Below are 14,159 nucleotides of genomic sequence, written 5' to 3'. Positions count from 1 at the left end.
GAGCAACCATGGTGCATCAAATCAACAAGATTGCTTTCTTTCGCTGATGTTCACAAATAATTTAAGCGTAAATGTGAAGGAGAAGACAGTGATGAACTTTTATTGGATGATTTGATAGGAAATAAAGGGAGCAATGAAGAGACTAGCCAAGATACCTTTATCAGTGAGTGATGCCAGCTGTACATCTGTAGCAGATGACAGAAACGTGACCAAATTATTAGCAGGACACACTCTGAGCGATATTTTTGGCACTCAGCCAAAATGCTTTGATGAGAACTGGATAAAATGACCGTATGAGAGGGATGGAAGAGTTTTTTTTTTGCTTTCTTTTTTTAAAACCCTGCCAAATAGATTTCACTTATATCTTATTTTCCTGGCAGCTAAAGGGTTAAAGAATCTTTGGCTTATATACAGTGATGTACATCTAACATTTGATTAATGTTTACTTGACAGTGACATGAATGACTTCAGATAATCTTTGCCTTATTCCCAGTGATGTACATCTAACATTTCATTAATGTTTACTTGAAAGTGACATGAATGGCTTCATGTTTCAGTTACAAATCGAAGCCCTGCAAGAGCCTGGTATCTCGGTGCAAACTGTACTTTGAGTCCTTGAGCCGCTATGGGAAGACTCCGTATCTGTATCCTCTTTATGGACTTGGTGAATTGCCACAGGGATTTGCCAGGTAAGGCAGTAGTTTGATTCATGACCTTGCTGCAGTGTGTATTGATATAGATATCAGTTTAAGCTCCTAGCAAAGCAGTGCTGTCTGTTGCATGTGAACTAACAGTTAAGAGGATTGGTTAGCATGAAAACAAATGGTAGTCCAAAAATGTTGGCCTGGAACAGTGGAAGAGAATTCTTTTGTTCTGCCCATTATGATACTCATTCCTTTCTTGCCTCCCAGTTCTTTCTCCTTCTTTTTCTCTGGTTTTTGATTTTCTAAACTCACAATATATTAAAATATTTGTGTCCCTCTTAGTCTTACAAAAATCAAACATGAAGCAGAAGAGGAAATCTTTACAATGACATCTTATCATAAACTTACGACTTGTTTTATTTTCATCTGCTGGTATAAAGACAAGAATCATGTCATTTCCAGCTGTTTTTGTTTCTTTTTATTTTGGATATCATTCTGTTGTGGTGAAAAAAGACTTTTTTATTGCATTAAAAGTGTCTTTGAAATGACTGAATAGTTATCTGCAATCAAAATAATTGGGAAAAAAGCCCAATTTTAGAATATTAATTCATTATCGTTAACAAAAAAACTCATTCACTTTTTTCCCCGTATCTCTTACAGATTTTGTGCTATGATTTTTATATGATTTATTACTCCTCATTCATTAAAATTCCCTGGAAGGCGGGGGGGCACTTTTTACAGAATTCTCTGGCAGTGAACAGGTTAATTTATTGAAGACAAAGATTAGTCATGGAAGCTACAAAGCTCTCTTCATTTTGTGAACTTTGATTGTCATTGATACAAACTGTTTGAGAGTGTCATTGTTAGATTTAAAAAGGAAGGTCAAAATGCTCAGATTGTTTTGTTGTTTTTTCTCTCCTTCTTCAGGCTAAGCGCTATCTATGGTGGTACGTACATGCTGGACAAGCCAGATTGTGAGATTGTGACTGACGATTCAGGCAAGGTGATTGGAGTGAAGGACAAAGAGGGGGCCATGGCACAGTGCGATGCCGTGGTCTGCGACCCCAGTTACGCCCCTAACAAATGCAAAAAAGTGGGGCAGGTGAGTAGGTGTTGGTTTCTGCTCAGTAAAGGCTCATGACTGTACATTTTGTCCTGAATGAAACCAGTTTTCTTGATCAGTGGATTAGCGAAGTAGAACTGCAATTGTTTCCAGACAGTATGATTTTGGCTTGGTATAAGATGGTATTGAGAGAAAATGGTAAATGGCTTTTTTGTTTTGTTTTGAGGACATGATAGTATTGTTTTGCCTTGATAACATGGTATTTAGATAAAGCAGTTTTTGACATGCATGTTTTGACAGAGTGCTGGTCTTTTACAGTCTTCCATCCTTTGTTTGATCAGAGTTTTTGCAGTCTTTGAACTTTACATTGAAAATGTCAAAGGTTTTTATTAGTTTGAAGGAATTTTCATGAACAGCGATCATAACAAAGAGCCAGATGATTTTAATTTTAACCTATGTGACCAAAAAGAAACAGGCGAAAGTAAAAGAATAATTTATCTCCTGTCATCAAGCCATGTTTGAGGCCAGTCTGTTTAAAAATGAAATCACGGTGGTTCTTTTTGTGGCACTACCTATTTTCAAACATTTTTTTTCTGGGCAGCCTGAGTGTCCTGAATGGGTGAATGATAGATACACTGAGAGTGATTTGAAAGAGTGTGATTCATGGATCAGGACCTTCCTGGAGGAAGGTGGCATGATGGTTAAGATACTTATCTGCCAATACAGTGTCCGTTGAGAGTCTGGGGATTGAATTCTGGTCTTGCCCTTTCTCTCAGCTTTGACTGTAAAATCAAACTGAGTGTCTAACCATTCAGATAAGACAATAAACGGAGGTCCCATTTGCAGCACACACTTTGCGCACTGAAAAAACCCCATGGCTATATAAATGGTGCCCTCTGGGAGAATTCTGCAGAAGAAATCCACTCTGGTAGGTGCACAAGTATGTATGTATGCACTCAAGGCCTGACTAGTATGTTGGGTTTTGCTGTTGGTCAGCATCTGCCAAGCAGATGTGGTGTAGTGTATACAGATTTGTCCAAAGGCAGTGATGTCTCCTTGAAAAACTGAAACTGGACATGTTGTATTCTAGGTGGTGCGGGCCATTTGTATCATGAACCACCCAGTGCCAAACACCAAGGATGCAGAGTCTGTTCAGATCATCGTACCCCAGGGACAGGTCAACCGAAAAGACGGTTAGTGTTGGGCCCCAAAAGGGAGAGACTGAATACACTTCATATGTTTGTGTTTTCATACATCTAAGTACACAACGCTGTCATTAAAACAGGCATATAGACCATAAATAGAAATGTCCATTGCAGAACCACTTTACAAAAAATGTGCTGACAGCATGCACGCATGAGATGAAAACATTTTTCTGCGAACAGAGTTACATTTTGGTCAGCTTTAGTTCTTTATTTATATTGTGATCAGCTTGTGGATACAGGAGAGACTGTGAACACATATGCACAGATCTAACTTTCCCATTGTACAAAAATGTCCAGTCAGAGGATGACTTTGTTGTCACTTTGGAAGCAAGCACCTTGTCTTTCAGACATGCGGTTGCCCCACAAGACCCCGTCACATCCTTCCAGCTTCCGTACATTTCAGCAGAACTTGCATGGTGGACACCTTCATCCCTCAAGCACACAGCAGCTGTTTCCTGATTTACACATGTGAAATATGATAAAACTTAGCCATATGAAGAGCACAGGATCAGGAGTCAAGATGGCTACTGTAAAAAGAGGGCGCTAGTCAGGGATACACAGCGGAGGTAACCTACTTCGGGAGGTTATCGGCCATAGCTACTTTCATTTTCTCTGCATAGGCAGGTAGTAGTTTGCACAGGACAGGAATCAGACCCCTGCCGGAGTCTGCACTAGTGGGTCATGGTTAGTATGTTACTTAAACGTAATTTTTGGAAGAAAATTTCCTTTCACCTGTGTGCATAGCATAGGTTTTCAGCTGGGCATAAAATGCTCTCCCTCTTTCTCAGTCTCGTTCTCTTTTTCTCCACTGATGTGCAAGGAAACACACTATTTAACTGTTTACTTGTTTTCACTCATGGAGATAACCTAATTGTTCTTACTCAGTGATTCCCAGTGTAGATGGGCATTCCCGTGATCTCTCATCTTCTAATCTCTGTTGCCTCCTCTTTTCCCCCTCATACTTTCTTAACCCCATTCGGTCCTTTGTGCTCCTGTCATTCAATTTGGGCTCTCTTTGTCTCCATCTTTTTCTCTCTCACTCTGAAGGACACACACACACACACACACACACACACACACACACACACACACACACAGATTGACACATAGATACACACCAATTAGAATTGTCTTATGAGTTATAATGTACCTCTGAAAATGGAGAATAGGTGCCTACATGGCAAGATAAATATTGTCATGCACGTTAAAGTCCATTCATGTATGTATACAAGTGAATGTGGGAGTTGCAGCCCACAAACGAAGAAGAAGAGGTTATAATGTAAGAATAAGTGACAGTTTTTTGTCTTTTTTTTTGTTTTTGTTTTTTGTTATGATGAAGGTTGAATGACTGTATTCAGCTCAGGTATTATGATTACGATAGAATGACATTGTATTCAGCTGAGATACTATCAAGCATTGATCAGAAAATGTTGGGGTTTTTTTTGTTTGTTTCAGATATCTACATTTGTGTGGTGTCGTCCGCTCATCAAGTATGTGCCAAAGGCTACTACCTAGCCATTGTCAGCACCACAGTGGAGACGTCCAACCCCGAGGCTGAACTGGAGCCAGGACTGAATCTCCTGGGCCCAATTATTCAGAAGTGAGTGTAGCACTATGTGTCTGTCTCTGCCTTTTTCTATTATGTGGAGTGGTGGCCTAGTGGTAACACACGGGGTTGAATCCCACACTCGACAACATTATCACCCTCCTCTTCTAGACTTTTTGTGGTGGTCTGGACGCTAGTCATTCAGATGAGACAATAAACTGAGGTCCAGTGTGTAGCATGCACTTTGCACACGTAAAAGAATCCACAAAAGGGTTTCTGATATATCCATTTGCAGGCAGAAAAGAACAAAGAAAAAAGATGGTGGTGCATTGTACTGATGCAAAGTCCATGGGGAGAGCTGCCCAAATGTCATAAAGAGAAATCTGTTGTGACAGAGAGTATGCACTATAAATATGATAAATGTCCAGTCTTTAGTCCTGTCCAGTCGTGTGCAGGATGAATTTGGAAGTAATATGGATCTACGTTGTGAAATATTTGTATTTCTTTTTATCACAACAGATTTCTCTGTGTGAAATTTGGGCTGCTCTCCCCAGGGAGAGCACATCGCTATACTACAGCGCCACCCATTTTTTTTGTATTTTTTCCTGCGTGTAATTTTATTTGGTTTTCCTATTGAAATGGATTTTTCTGCAGAATTTTGCTAGGAATAACACTTTTGTTGCCATGGGTTCTTTTACGTGCGTTAAATACTTGCTGCACTCGGGACCTCGGTTTATCGTCTCATCCGAATGACTAGCGTCCAGACCACCACTCAAGATCCAGTGGAGGGGGAGAAAATATTGGCGACTGAGCTGTGATTCGAACCAGTGCGCTCAGATTCTCTCGCTTCTTAGGCAGATGTGTTACCTCTAGGCCATCACTCCACTAGTTTTGTTAAAACACTGAAAGGTCGTTTTTGGGCTCTGACAGATGATGTCCATTCACTCATTTTATTGTCCTAGGCTTACATCTAAGGCAGTTTCTTATATAAAGGTTTGTATAGATCTGGGTCTATTCATCAAGATTCATGTAGAAAGGTGGCAGAATGATTAAGACGCTTCTCTACCCAGGCAGTGTCTTTGAGCATCTGGGTTTGAATCCTGGTCTCACCCTTTCTCCGAAGTTAGACTGGAAAATCAAACTGAACGTCTAGTCATTCAGATGAGATGATTAACCAAGGTCCCATGTGCAGCATGCATTTAGCACACTGAAAAATAACCCATGGCAACAAGATTTGTCTGGGAAAATTCTGTAGGAGAATTCTACTCTGATAGGAACATAATATATATGTAGTGTATGTGGATTAGTCTGAACACAGTGATGCCTCTTTGAGAAACTGAAACTGAAACTTAGGTTTTTAAACAAGACCTGAATAATGGTGTGTACAAAAGAGTAAGTTAATATGTCCATTTGCATTTAACACTGGGGAAGTATGCATGGAAAGTTCGCATGACCCAAATACTTGTTATGAGCACATGGACTTATGACTCCCATAGTGAAAGTGATAAGTGTTAAGTAATAGAATACAAAGAATATAGTGTCTTTCTGGGAAAGAACGAAGGTTGTAGTGAGTAATCAGGAAAGAGGTGCACACTTGCTTACTTAGAAACCTTGCCTGGTTTCTTCCATCTTTTAATTTTGTGTGTGCTTTGTTTGTTTGTTTGTTTCCTAAATTCTATAGAAGCCTCTTTTGTTTCTTTGCCTCCTCTTCTGAATACTGATGATGTCAGATTTGAATCTCATTTATCTGTTGTTTGATTTCAACTGAGTTGAGTGTTTGAAATTTTCAGGTTTGTTTCTGTGTCTGACCTCTTTGAGCCTGTGGTGGAGGAAACTGACAGCAAGGTGAGTGTACTGGTGGGGAGAAAGAGGGACGGGGTTAGATACTTTGTGGATGGGAGGCAAAAGGTGGTATGCATCACATTGCTCATTTTGTTTATACTTTGTACATTTTGTTTGTCTTTACAAAATTATCTAATCTCTTGTTTTACCCTATGGGTAGTGTTGAGGAAAATATAAAGGGAATACCTGAATTTGTATTGAAGAAGATTACAAAAATGTAAATTCTAGCCATTTTGTGCTGGTTAGCTAGTTGCACATAGATGTTTCTATCATTTGTCTTTGGAAGTTGGCATCTCTGGCTACAGTTGCATTCTTCAACCAGGGGCTATGTCTGGTGATGTTGATCTGTCCAGGGATGGAGCGTCATAGTTGTCTTTACACCTGCATCTATGTTCATTTCTTGCTCTTTCTCTTTGAATTCTTCACTTTCTTTCTGTGTTTGTAGGATGCAGCTTTCACATTCACTCATGTGCATGTCTTCTGAATGTGTGTAAACATGAAGAGGATTAGGGTATTGGCAGGTCTTTTGACTGTCTTGGTAGGAATGAACTAACGAGTTGCAGCCCATGAACAGAAAAGAAATCTCACAAGCAGATTTCTTTTCTGTCTTATTTTCCCTTCATATGGATCACAGTCCTTTTCTTTCAAGAATTATTTGTAACACAAAAAATATTTGTTGTGTAGATTAATTGATATAAAGCTTGAAAGTCTTTTCCTCGCTCAACTCTTTTTTTTTTTTTTCCTTCCAATCTTTGTTCTGGCATATTATGTACATCATGAAGCAATAGTAGTCATGCATTGCATTCTTCTGTCTGTCATGAAATTTGGTTGTTCTGTCTATCACAGATCTACGTCACAAAGTCGTATGATGCGACAACTCATTTTGAGACCACTTGTGATGATGTGCTGCATACCTACAAGCGAATTATGGGTGAGGAATTTGACTTCTCCAAAGTGAAGCACACGGAAGAGCAGCAGCAGGCAGCATAGACCAGAAGTGAGAGATACCACCTCCCAGTCTTGTCACAAACCATTCAGACAGTTCATGTGTGCTTTTTTTTTTTCTTGGTTGATATATATATTTGTTTTAAGCATCATGTTTCAGTGGGCTTTTTTTTCTTCTTCTTGGCATGGCATGTGACATTCAGGTGTTAGTTTACTGGCTTGCAAGATGCCTAGGTTTTCTGTCTGATGCTTCCATCTCTTCCTGATTTGGAATTGGACTTAGATCACCATTTTTTAATGTAATTATTTGTTATGATTTCCCTCCCACATTTCCTTTGAATAAAAAGCAAAAGGTGATTTGTTTTTAATCATTTGATTCTCTTTCACAGGGAATGAGGCTCCCCCACCCCGTCAAAAAACTTGTAGTCTTATTTGTGTCAGTAATAAGGTTATATATATATTTTTCTTTTACACATCTTAGTACTATTTTGTAGCAGATGTATTGAGGCGTATGGTCTTTTTTTTGTCATACATGGCTTTTTCTTTTTTTAGCGCGTTTTATACATATGATTTCAGGTCTGTTGATTCTGTGTTTCTCTAAGCCCCATTGTGATCATGTCTCCATATCCCCACATGTTCAAAGGCTTTGTCTGAATTATTTCTGTTTTTTTTTTCTTACAGTGGTATTACAGTGCGATGCTCACTTTTGTATCCAACCCATCCCTGTTTCTCTTGATCATTGAAAGTCAGGACAATTATTAAAGAAATGCATTCCTGAATTTTTTTTTCTTTTCTTACTGATTCATTGACACTTCACATGACTGTTCTCTCTCATTTTCCTGTAGATCCATTTGATGCTACACATGGAAATTAAGTAGTGTTAGGTTTTCTTCCATGTTATGATGAAAAATTACATATTGGAACTGATTGGTGTTTTATTAATGATTTTAGAGCTGTTCTTTGTGTAGGGGGCTGAAGTTTTAAAGGAGAAATGAAATGGTGACCATCAAGACTGACATGTAAACTTTCTGTTCAGGAGCATTGGTTCTCAGCAATAGCAAGAAGCAGTGAAGTCAGATAGTCTGTTAATGATAGTACTGTTCTGTTCAGGTGACATTTTCTGTAAATCATGGCCGAATGTTCATTTGCTAATTATCTGAATATGTGAGATTAATCATGACTGTGTGAGATGTCATTGTTTTGCACTGTTTTGAAGTGTACATAATTATTGAATGATATCTGTTAAACTGTTTTATGCAGGATTGATTTAGGTCTGTTCAGACTTTTTTTGTTTGTTTGTTTTTTTAATAGAAAATGTTTTGAAAGAATAGTGTTCTACACTGTATTGAGTGTTAATTGACTTCAGCTCTGAAATGCATTGTGAAAGGCATGATTAGTTGCATCATTACCTTCAACCTATCAGTATGTATAGTTGGATTAGATTGATTAAAAGTGTTGGACCTGTATGTGAACATCCACATTAACACTGAAAAGACCACTCTGTTTATGAAACCTGAAAAACCAGTGACCATGATTCATAGCGTTAAAGCGGCATTGTGGACAATTCTTGTGGCATTGTATTCTGACTCCATGTGTATAGTGTTCTGATAATAGTATGTCATGTATGTTCATATGTAATAAAACCCATTCAGTCAGAGGGATTTGCATGTAATGTTTAAAAACATTTGAAGTTCCCTTATTACAGGCACTTGTCTGTTAATGTATGATTTTATTTAATTTCAGGCATCAGAACTGTCAGTAGGGAATCACAAAGGTGGGGAGGGAGGGGACCTGGAAGGAACAAACCTTGGAAACTTTTTTTTTTTTTTGACCCAAACCTTGGACAGGTTTTTTCTTTCTTTCTGAAGGAAAAGTTTTTATTTTACTGTTGGTGATATCGGTAATACTTTGATGAGGAAATCTTTGACTTCACAGCAGTAAACTTTACTGTTATTAATTGTTTATTTATTTATTTATCATTTTTCAAGATAATGGTTTTATAACATCAACATTACAGGAAAGAAAAAAAAACAACCCAAAAACAGTAAGCTTTATTTTGTTACAATATTGTCCATAGATGTGAAAGAAGGACTTTTAAAGATACATAACTCAAGAGTGTCTCTCAGAACTCTTATGCTATTGGTATTTAATTAATTTTGCACATGGCCAAAACAGATTCTGTGTTCAGATGATTATCTGGAGATTTATTTCACTGTGGACGCTTCTGATGCCTGAATCCCTTGGTGTCTTGTTTAATTTATGGAAGGAGGGATGAGTCCGTAGGGATGACATTCCATGAGTGTCCTCTCTGTGTCTTCTTGTCTCTTTTTCAGCATTTCTTTGATGAACAGTGGTTCTGCATGTAAGGTACCATTCTTTTTCATTCACCTTTGCACTAGCTTACAATCATATGGTAAATGAAGCTGAGAACAAATACTGATTATAAAACAACAAAAAAAAGGTTCATCTGTGCATGGTTTTTGTCTGTGTATGGTTACGTGTGTATTTCACGACAACAAAAAGAGCCTTAAACTTGGTTTCTGTATTGTTGCGCGCGCACACACACACACACACACACACCTTCACACAACACATGAATATGGGTAGGATTGGCTGAATGAGACATGAAGATGAGCAAAAGCAAAAATGACCAGAACACCTTCTGAAAACAAACCTATCCGGATTTCTCCCTTGTAATTTACCACAGCTTTTCCTGCCACTGCATCTTGCCCTGTCACACCAACAAACAACACTGTTAACCGCTGACCTTCCACTGCTAAAGAGCAAAGCCCTTAAGATGCAAAGTCATGAGGATGATAAAGACGCCATAACTTCTGAGACAGTCATGAGGTAGATCAAGAAAGGGTGGTTCCCCAAATTTCTTTTGGTGCATGGCTCGGCAAGAAACTGAACAGAGATGATAACTGAATCATGTGGTGTAAACTTGACAACAAGAAGTATCAGCAAACAAAATGTAATGGTCATGAAAAAAGAAATGCAATCATGCTACTCTCTGGTGTGAACACCTCAAGAAAGAACGGGAAAAAACTTTCCAAAAATGTGTCAGCTTGTTGGAATCAAAAGAATAAAACCAATTTACCATGAGACAGAACTGTCAGTGCTCAAGTTTCCTCAGCTCTGCACACATGCCTACTGAATTTCAGTTATGACACAAATAAAATGATAAGAGACAACATTACAACAAGCAGAGAAAGAGCATTCTGGCATGAAACATGTCGACATCTGCTGTGACTTTGCTGCTGGGAATGATGTTTGTGCAAAAGACAAAGAACAAAAAGAAGGAAAAAAAAGTACTGAGGGCACCAACCAGGATATTGAGCATGGAAATACCATCGAAACAAAACATACTGAACCCATGGTGGAATGACTTGTGATGAGTATTAGTCAATTATGATAATGACAATTGTCTGGTGCATAATTTCCAGATAGTCGCTGCTAAGTACACTTAACAGAACACCAGATTGTCCTGACCTACCTCTTCCCCCTTTCTCATTGCCCCTTCCACCTACTCTTCTCCACATATCACACACGCATTTTGGTATGATATGTGACTTGTTGATATATAGTTATTCATTTGACAATGGTTCTTGACAAGTACTATAGTGGATATTTTTTCAATGCATCGCATGGGTGGTCTTGCTTTTCACGTCAGTTCAGAAACAACAGGTGAGACAAGCACGCCACGACAGGCAGTGACAATGGTTATGCCTGCCAGCAAGATGCCAGCCAAGAGAGTGACACATTTGTGTACATTCCATTTTGTCCAAGTACTATTATTGCACCGACATACCCATTGCCCACACAACATTGTGCCAACATTTGTTTTGCAAACACCTTGAAATTAGGCCACATCATGGTGCCCCATCCCAGTTCATAAATAGTAAATATAGGTTAATTGTGACTGACCAGCTTTCATATTTGTCACTATTGTATTCACAATTGTTGTCATGGACTCGATTGTCATTAACAGAAAAATGTCCTTTTCACTGATTTGTAAAAATCACAGTGAATCAAAATGTTTCTACATAAAAATTTATGATTCCATATAATTTCTGAAGGTGGGCCTGTGTTGCTGGCTGGCTGACGGCAACAATAATGTTCATTTTCTGTTGTCACAATGGCCAAGTGATAAAGTGACATGCTTGCAGATTCTTATCACATTCAATTTGGTTTCATTGTATTCATTTTTATGCTTGAATTATTACACTTAGAAAAATATAGTAGGATAATAATGAACATTCTGTGCTTCAATGGAGATCCAAGCTCTTGGCAAACATGCAAAACTCACTAAATGTAAATGATTAAATAAAATAAATCCATTTACACCCTCGCTGTAAACTGATATCATGACACCACTCATCCAACTTGCTGACACACACACACACACACACACACATGTTTACACCAAAGTCTCACAGACATACACCAAAAATTTACAGCGTGGATGAAACGTAGTTTGGAACTGGTGGTCAAGAAGTTCAGTACTGTCAAAATAGTTGTTGGGCCTTCACAGAAATGTATAAGTATGCATGTCAGTTTTTTATTTTAAAAATTTTTTTAAAAAGTTTATCGAGACAAAAAATGGTGCAAATTTTTGCAATAAAGGAGGATTCAAATTAACATGCTGATCCATGCTACAAATGTCCTGGTGGGAAAAAATAGGAAGAAGGAGGGTTTGGAGGGACAGACACCAAATGTACTCATGAACCCAACATGCTAATCAGGCCTTGAGTGCAAGATAGAGCAAGCCTTGCTATTGACAGTGCTTGAGTCAGTCATTTGGGTGTCTTTATTGTGAAATGCCAGCTGTAAACAAATCTGTATGATGGGCACAACAGCCAAGTCACTAAAGCTTTGGACTTTCAGTCTGGGGGTTCTGGGCTCGAATCCTGGTCACAATGCCTTGTGAATAAAGGAGATTTTTCTGATCTCCTCAATCAACAGATGTGCAGTCCTGCAAGTGTCTGAACCATATACATGTGTATAGGCATACAGAAGATCAAATGCCTACTTTAAAGATCATGTAATCCATGTCAGCATTTGGTAGGTTACGGAAACAAAAACATACCCAGCATGCACCCCACCCCCCACCCCCGAAAATGGAGCCTGACTGCCTGCATGGCAGGGGTAAAAATAGTCATACATGTAAAAGCCCACTCATGTACATGAATGAAAGTGGGAGTCACAGCAAAGAAGAAAAAAAAGAACAAATCAAAACAATCTTGGGTAATGTGACTGTGTTTGAAAACATCAGTGGATCTCTGCATCACCATCAATGGAATGGAACTCAACACAGAAAACAGCACCATCTACCTCTGCGGTTATATTTCATCCACAGACAAACTCAGCAGGTCTCTAGTCACCTTAGGCAATCAGCTTCTGGCGTTGTATGTCTTTTATTCTGTTTGGGACGGATGCAATAGCCGAGTGGTTAAAGCGTTGGACTTTCAATCTGAGGGTCACAGGTTCGAATCTCAGTAACAGCGCCTAGTAGGTTAAGGGTCAAGATTTTTGCAACCTCCCATGGTCAACTTATGTGCAGACCTGCTTGTGCCTGAACCCCCTTTATGTGTATATGCAAACAGAAGATCAAATATACATGTTAAAGACCCTGTAGTCCATGTCATCTTTCAGTGGGTTATGGAAACAAAAACATACCCAGCATGCACATCCCCGAAAAACGGATTATGGCTGCCTACATGGTGGGGTAAAAATGGTCATACACATAAAAGCCCACTCATGTACATATGAGTGAATGTGGGAGTTGCAGCCCATGAACAATGAAGAAGAAGAGGAATTCTGCTTGGAAACATTGTAATGAAATGTGAGCAATCTGCTCCTGGCTTTGCACATCTTTTATTCTGTTTGGAAACATTGTCATGAAATGTGAGGTGTCAACTGCATAAAACAAGATGAAGAGAAATATACACTTAAACATGATGATAAACATAAATCCTTTTTTTTTTTTTTTTTTTTGCAGATTTTGTGCAGCATATATGGATCAACCGCTCTGTTATACATATTCTCTCTATATACTACACACTCCAAGATGAAACCATAAAAAAAGGAATTATGAAAAGGGGTTCACGCATGACTGTCGTTCATTTCAAGCAGACACATTGCAGTGTATTTTTGGATCTTTGAAACGGGAATGAGAAATATATAAATTCTACGACAGCATGCACATCAAAACAGCAAGAAAAAGCAAACAATACAGAAACAAATTCTGCTATGGAATCCCAATACGGGTCTTACACAGGCTTTATAGTATGAGCCTCATGATGGGGCCAAACAAGCTCTTATAATAATATGGTTCAGACGTAAAGCCCAGGGGTATGTTTGCCTTGACTGTGTATGTTGGTGTATCAGAAGCAGTTTTGCGAAAGGGTTTGATCAAAAATGACAGGCCACGAACACGAGAAGAAAAATTGATCGTGAAATGGAAGCAAGGGACCTTTAAAGCAAAACAAACATGAAACAAACAAAAAACAAAGAAAAACAACACCCAAAAAACAAACAAACAAAAACAACACAACAAAACAAACAAACAAACAAAAAACCCCCAAAACAACAACTTCTGTTGTATCCTCATTGAACGGTCGAGTGTCGTCTAGATTTAAATCATCTGATGCAATTTTGCGTCATCAGATGAATTTCCGCGATGGAATTTCAATGACATGGGACTGCACTCTTCGGTTATGATTGATAATGATCTGCATTTGTCGAAGTCCTGCAAGTATGTACTTATTGTTTGTAGCCAAAGGATGGATGGTTGTTGGGTGCTGGTGAAGGTCAGTGCTCGAATATCTTAAATTCATCCAGTGTGGTCACGAAATAATATTCGGGTCCTTAGCGGTAAAACGACATTTCTGCAACTTGCCGGAACTCGCAAT

The 14,159-nt window shown here is 38.7% G+C and overlaps 1 protein-coding gene across 1 annotated transcript in view; it reads left to right on the top strand.

Moving 5' to 3' along the window:
* LOC143299402 (rab GDP dissociation inhibitor beta-like) overlaps positions 1-9,709 on the top strand; it is a 15,971-nt gene extending 6,262 nt beyond the window's left edge. Inside the window, exons 6-11 of the mRNA XM_076612583.1 lie at positions 558-689; positions 1,572-1,746; positions 2,798-2,900; positions 4,368-4,512; positions 6,249-6,303; positions 7,147-9,709. Of these exons, the coding sequence (XP_076468698.1) occupies positions 558-689; positions 1,572-1,746; positions 2,798-2,900; positions 4,368-4,512; positions 6,249-6,303; positions 7,147-7,290 (754 nt within the window). The 3' untranslated portion in view covers positions 7,291-9,709. The remainder of the gene's footprint in view (positions 1-557; positions 690-1,571; positions 1,747-2,797; positions 2,901-4,367; positions 4,513-6,248; positions 6,304-7,146) is intronic.
* Positions 9,710-14,159: the final 4,450 nt, after the last annotated feature.

Source organism: Babylonia areolata, chromosome 25 (genome assembly GCF_041734735.1).
Source record: "Babylonia areolata isolate BAREFJ2019XMU chromosome 25, ASM4173473v1, whole genome shotgun sequence".
Lineage (NCBI taxonomy): Eukaryota > Metazoa > Mollusca > Gastropoda > Neogastropoda > Buccinidae > Babylonia > Babylonia areolata.
The sequence above is the reverse complement of the archived record's forward strand: the minus strand, read 5'-3'. Positions and strand labels throughout refer to the sequence as shown.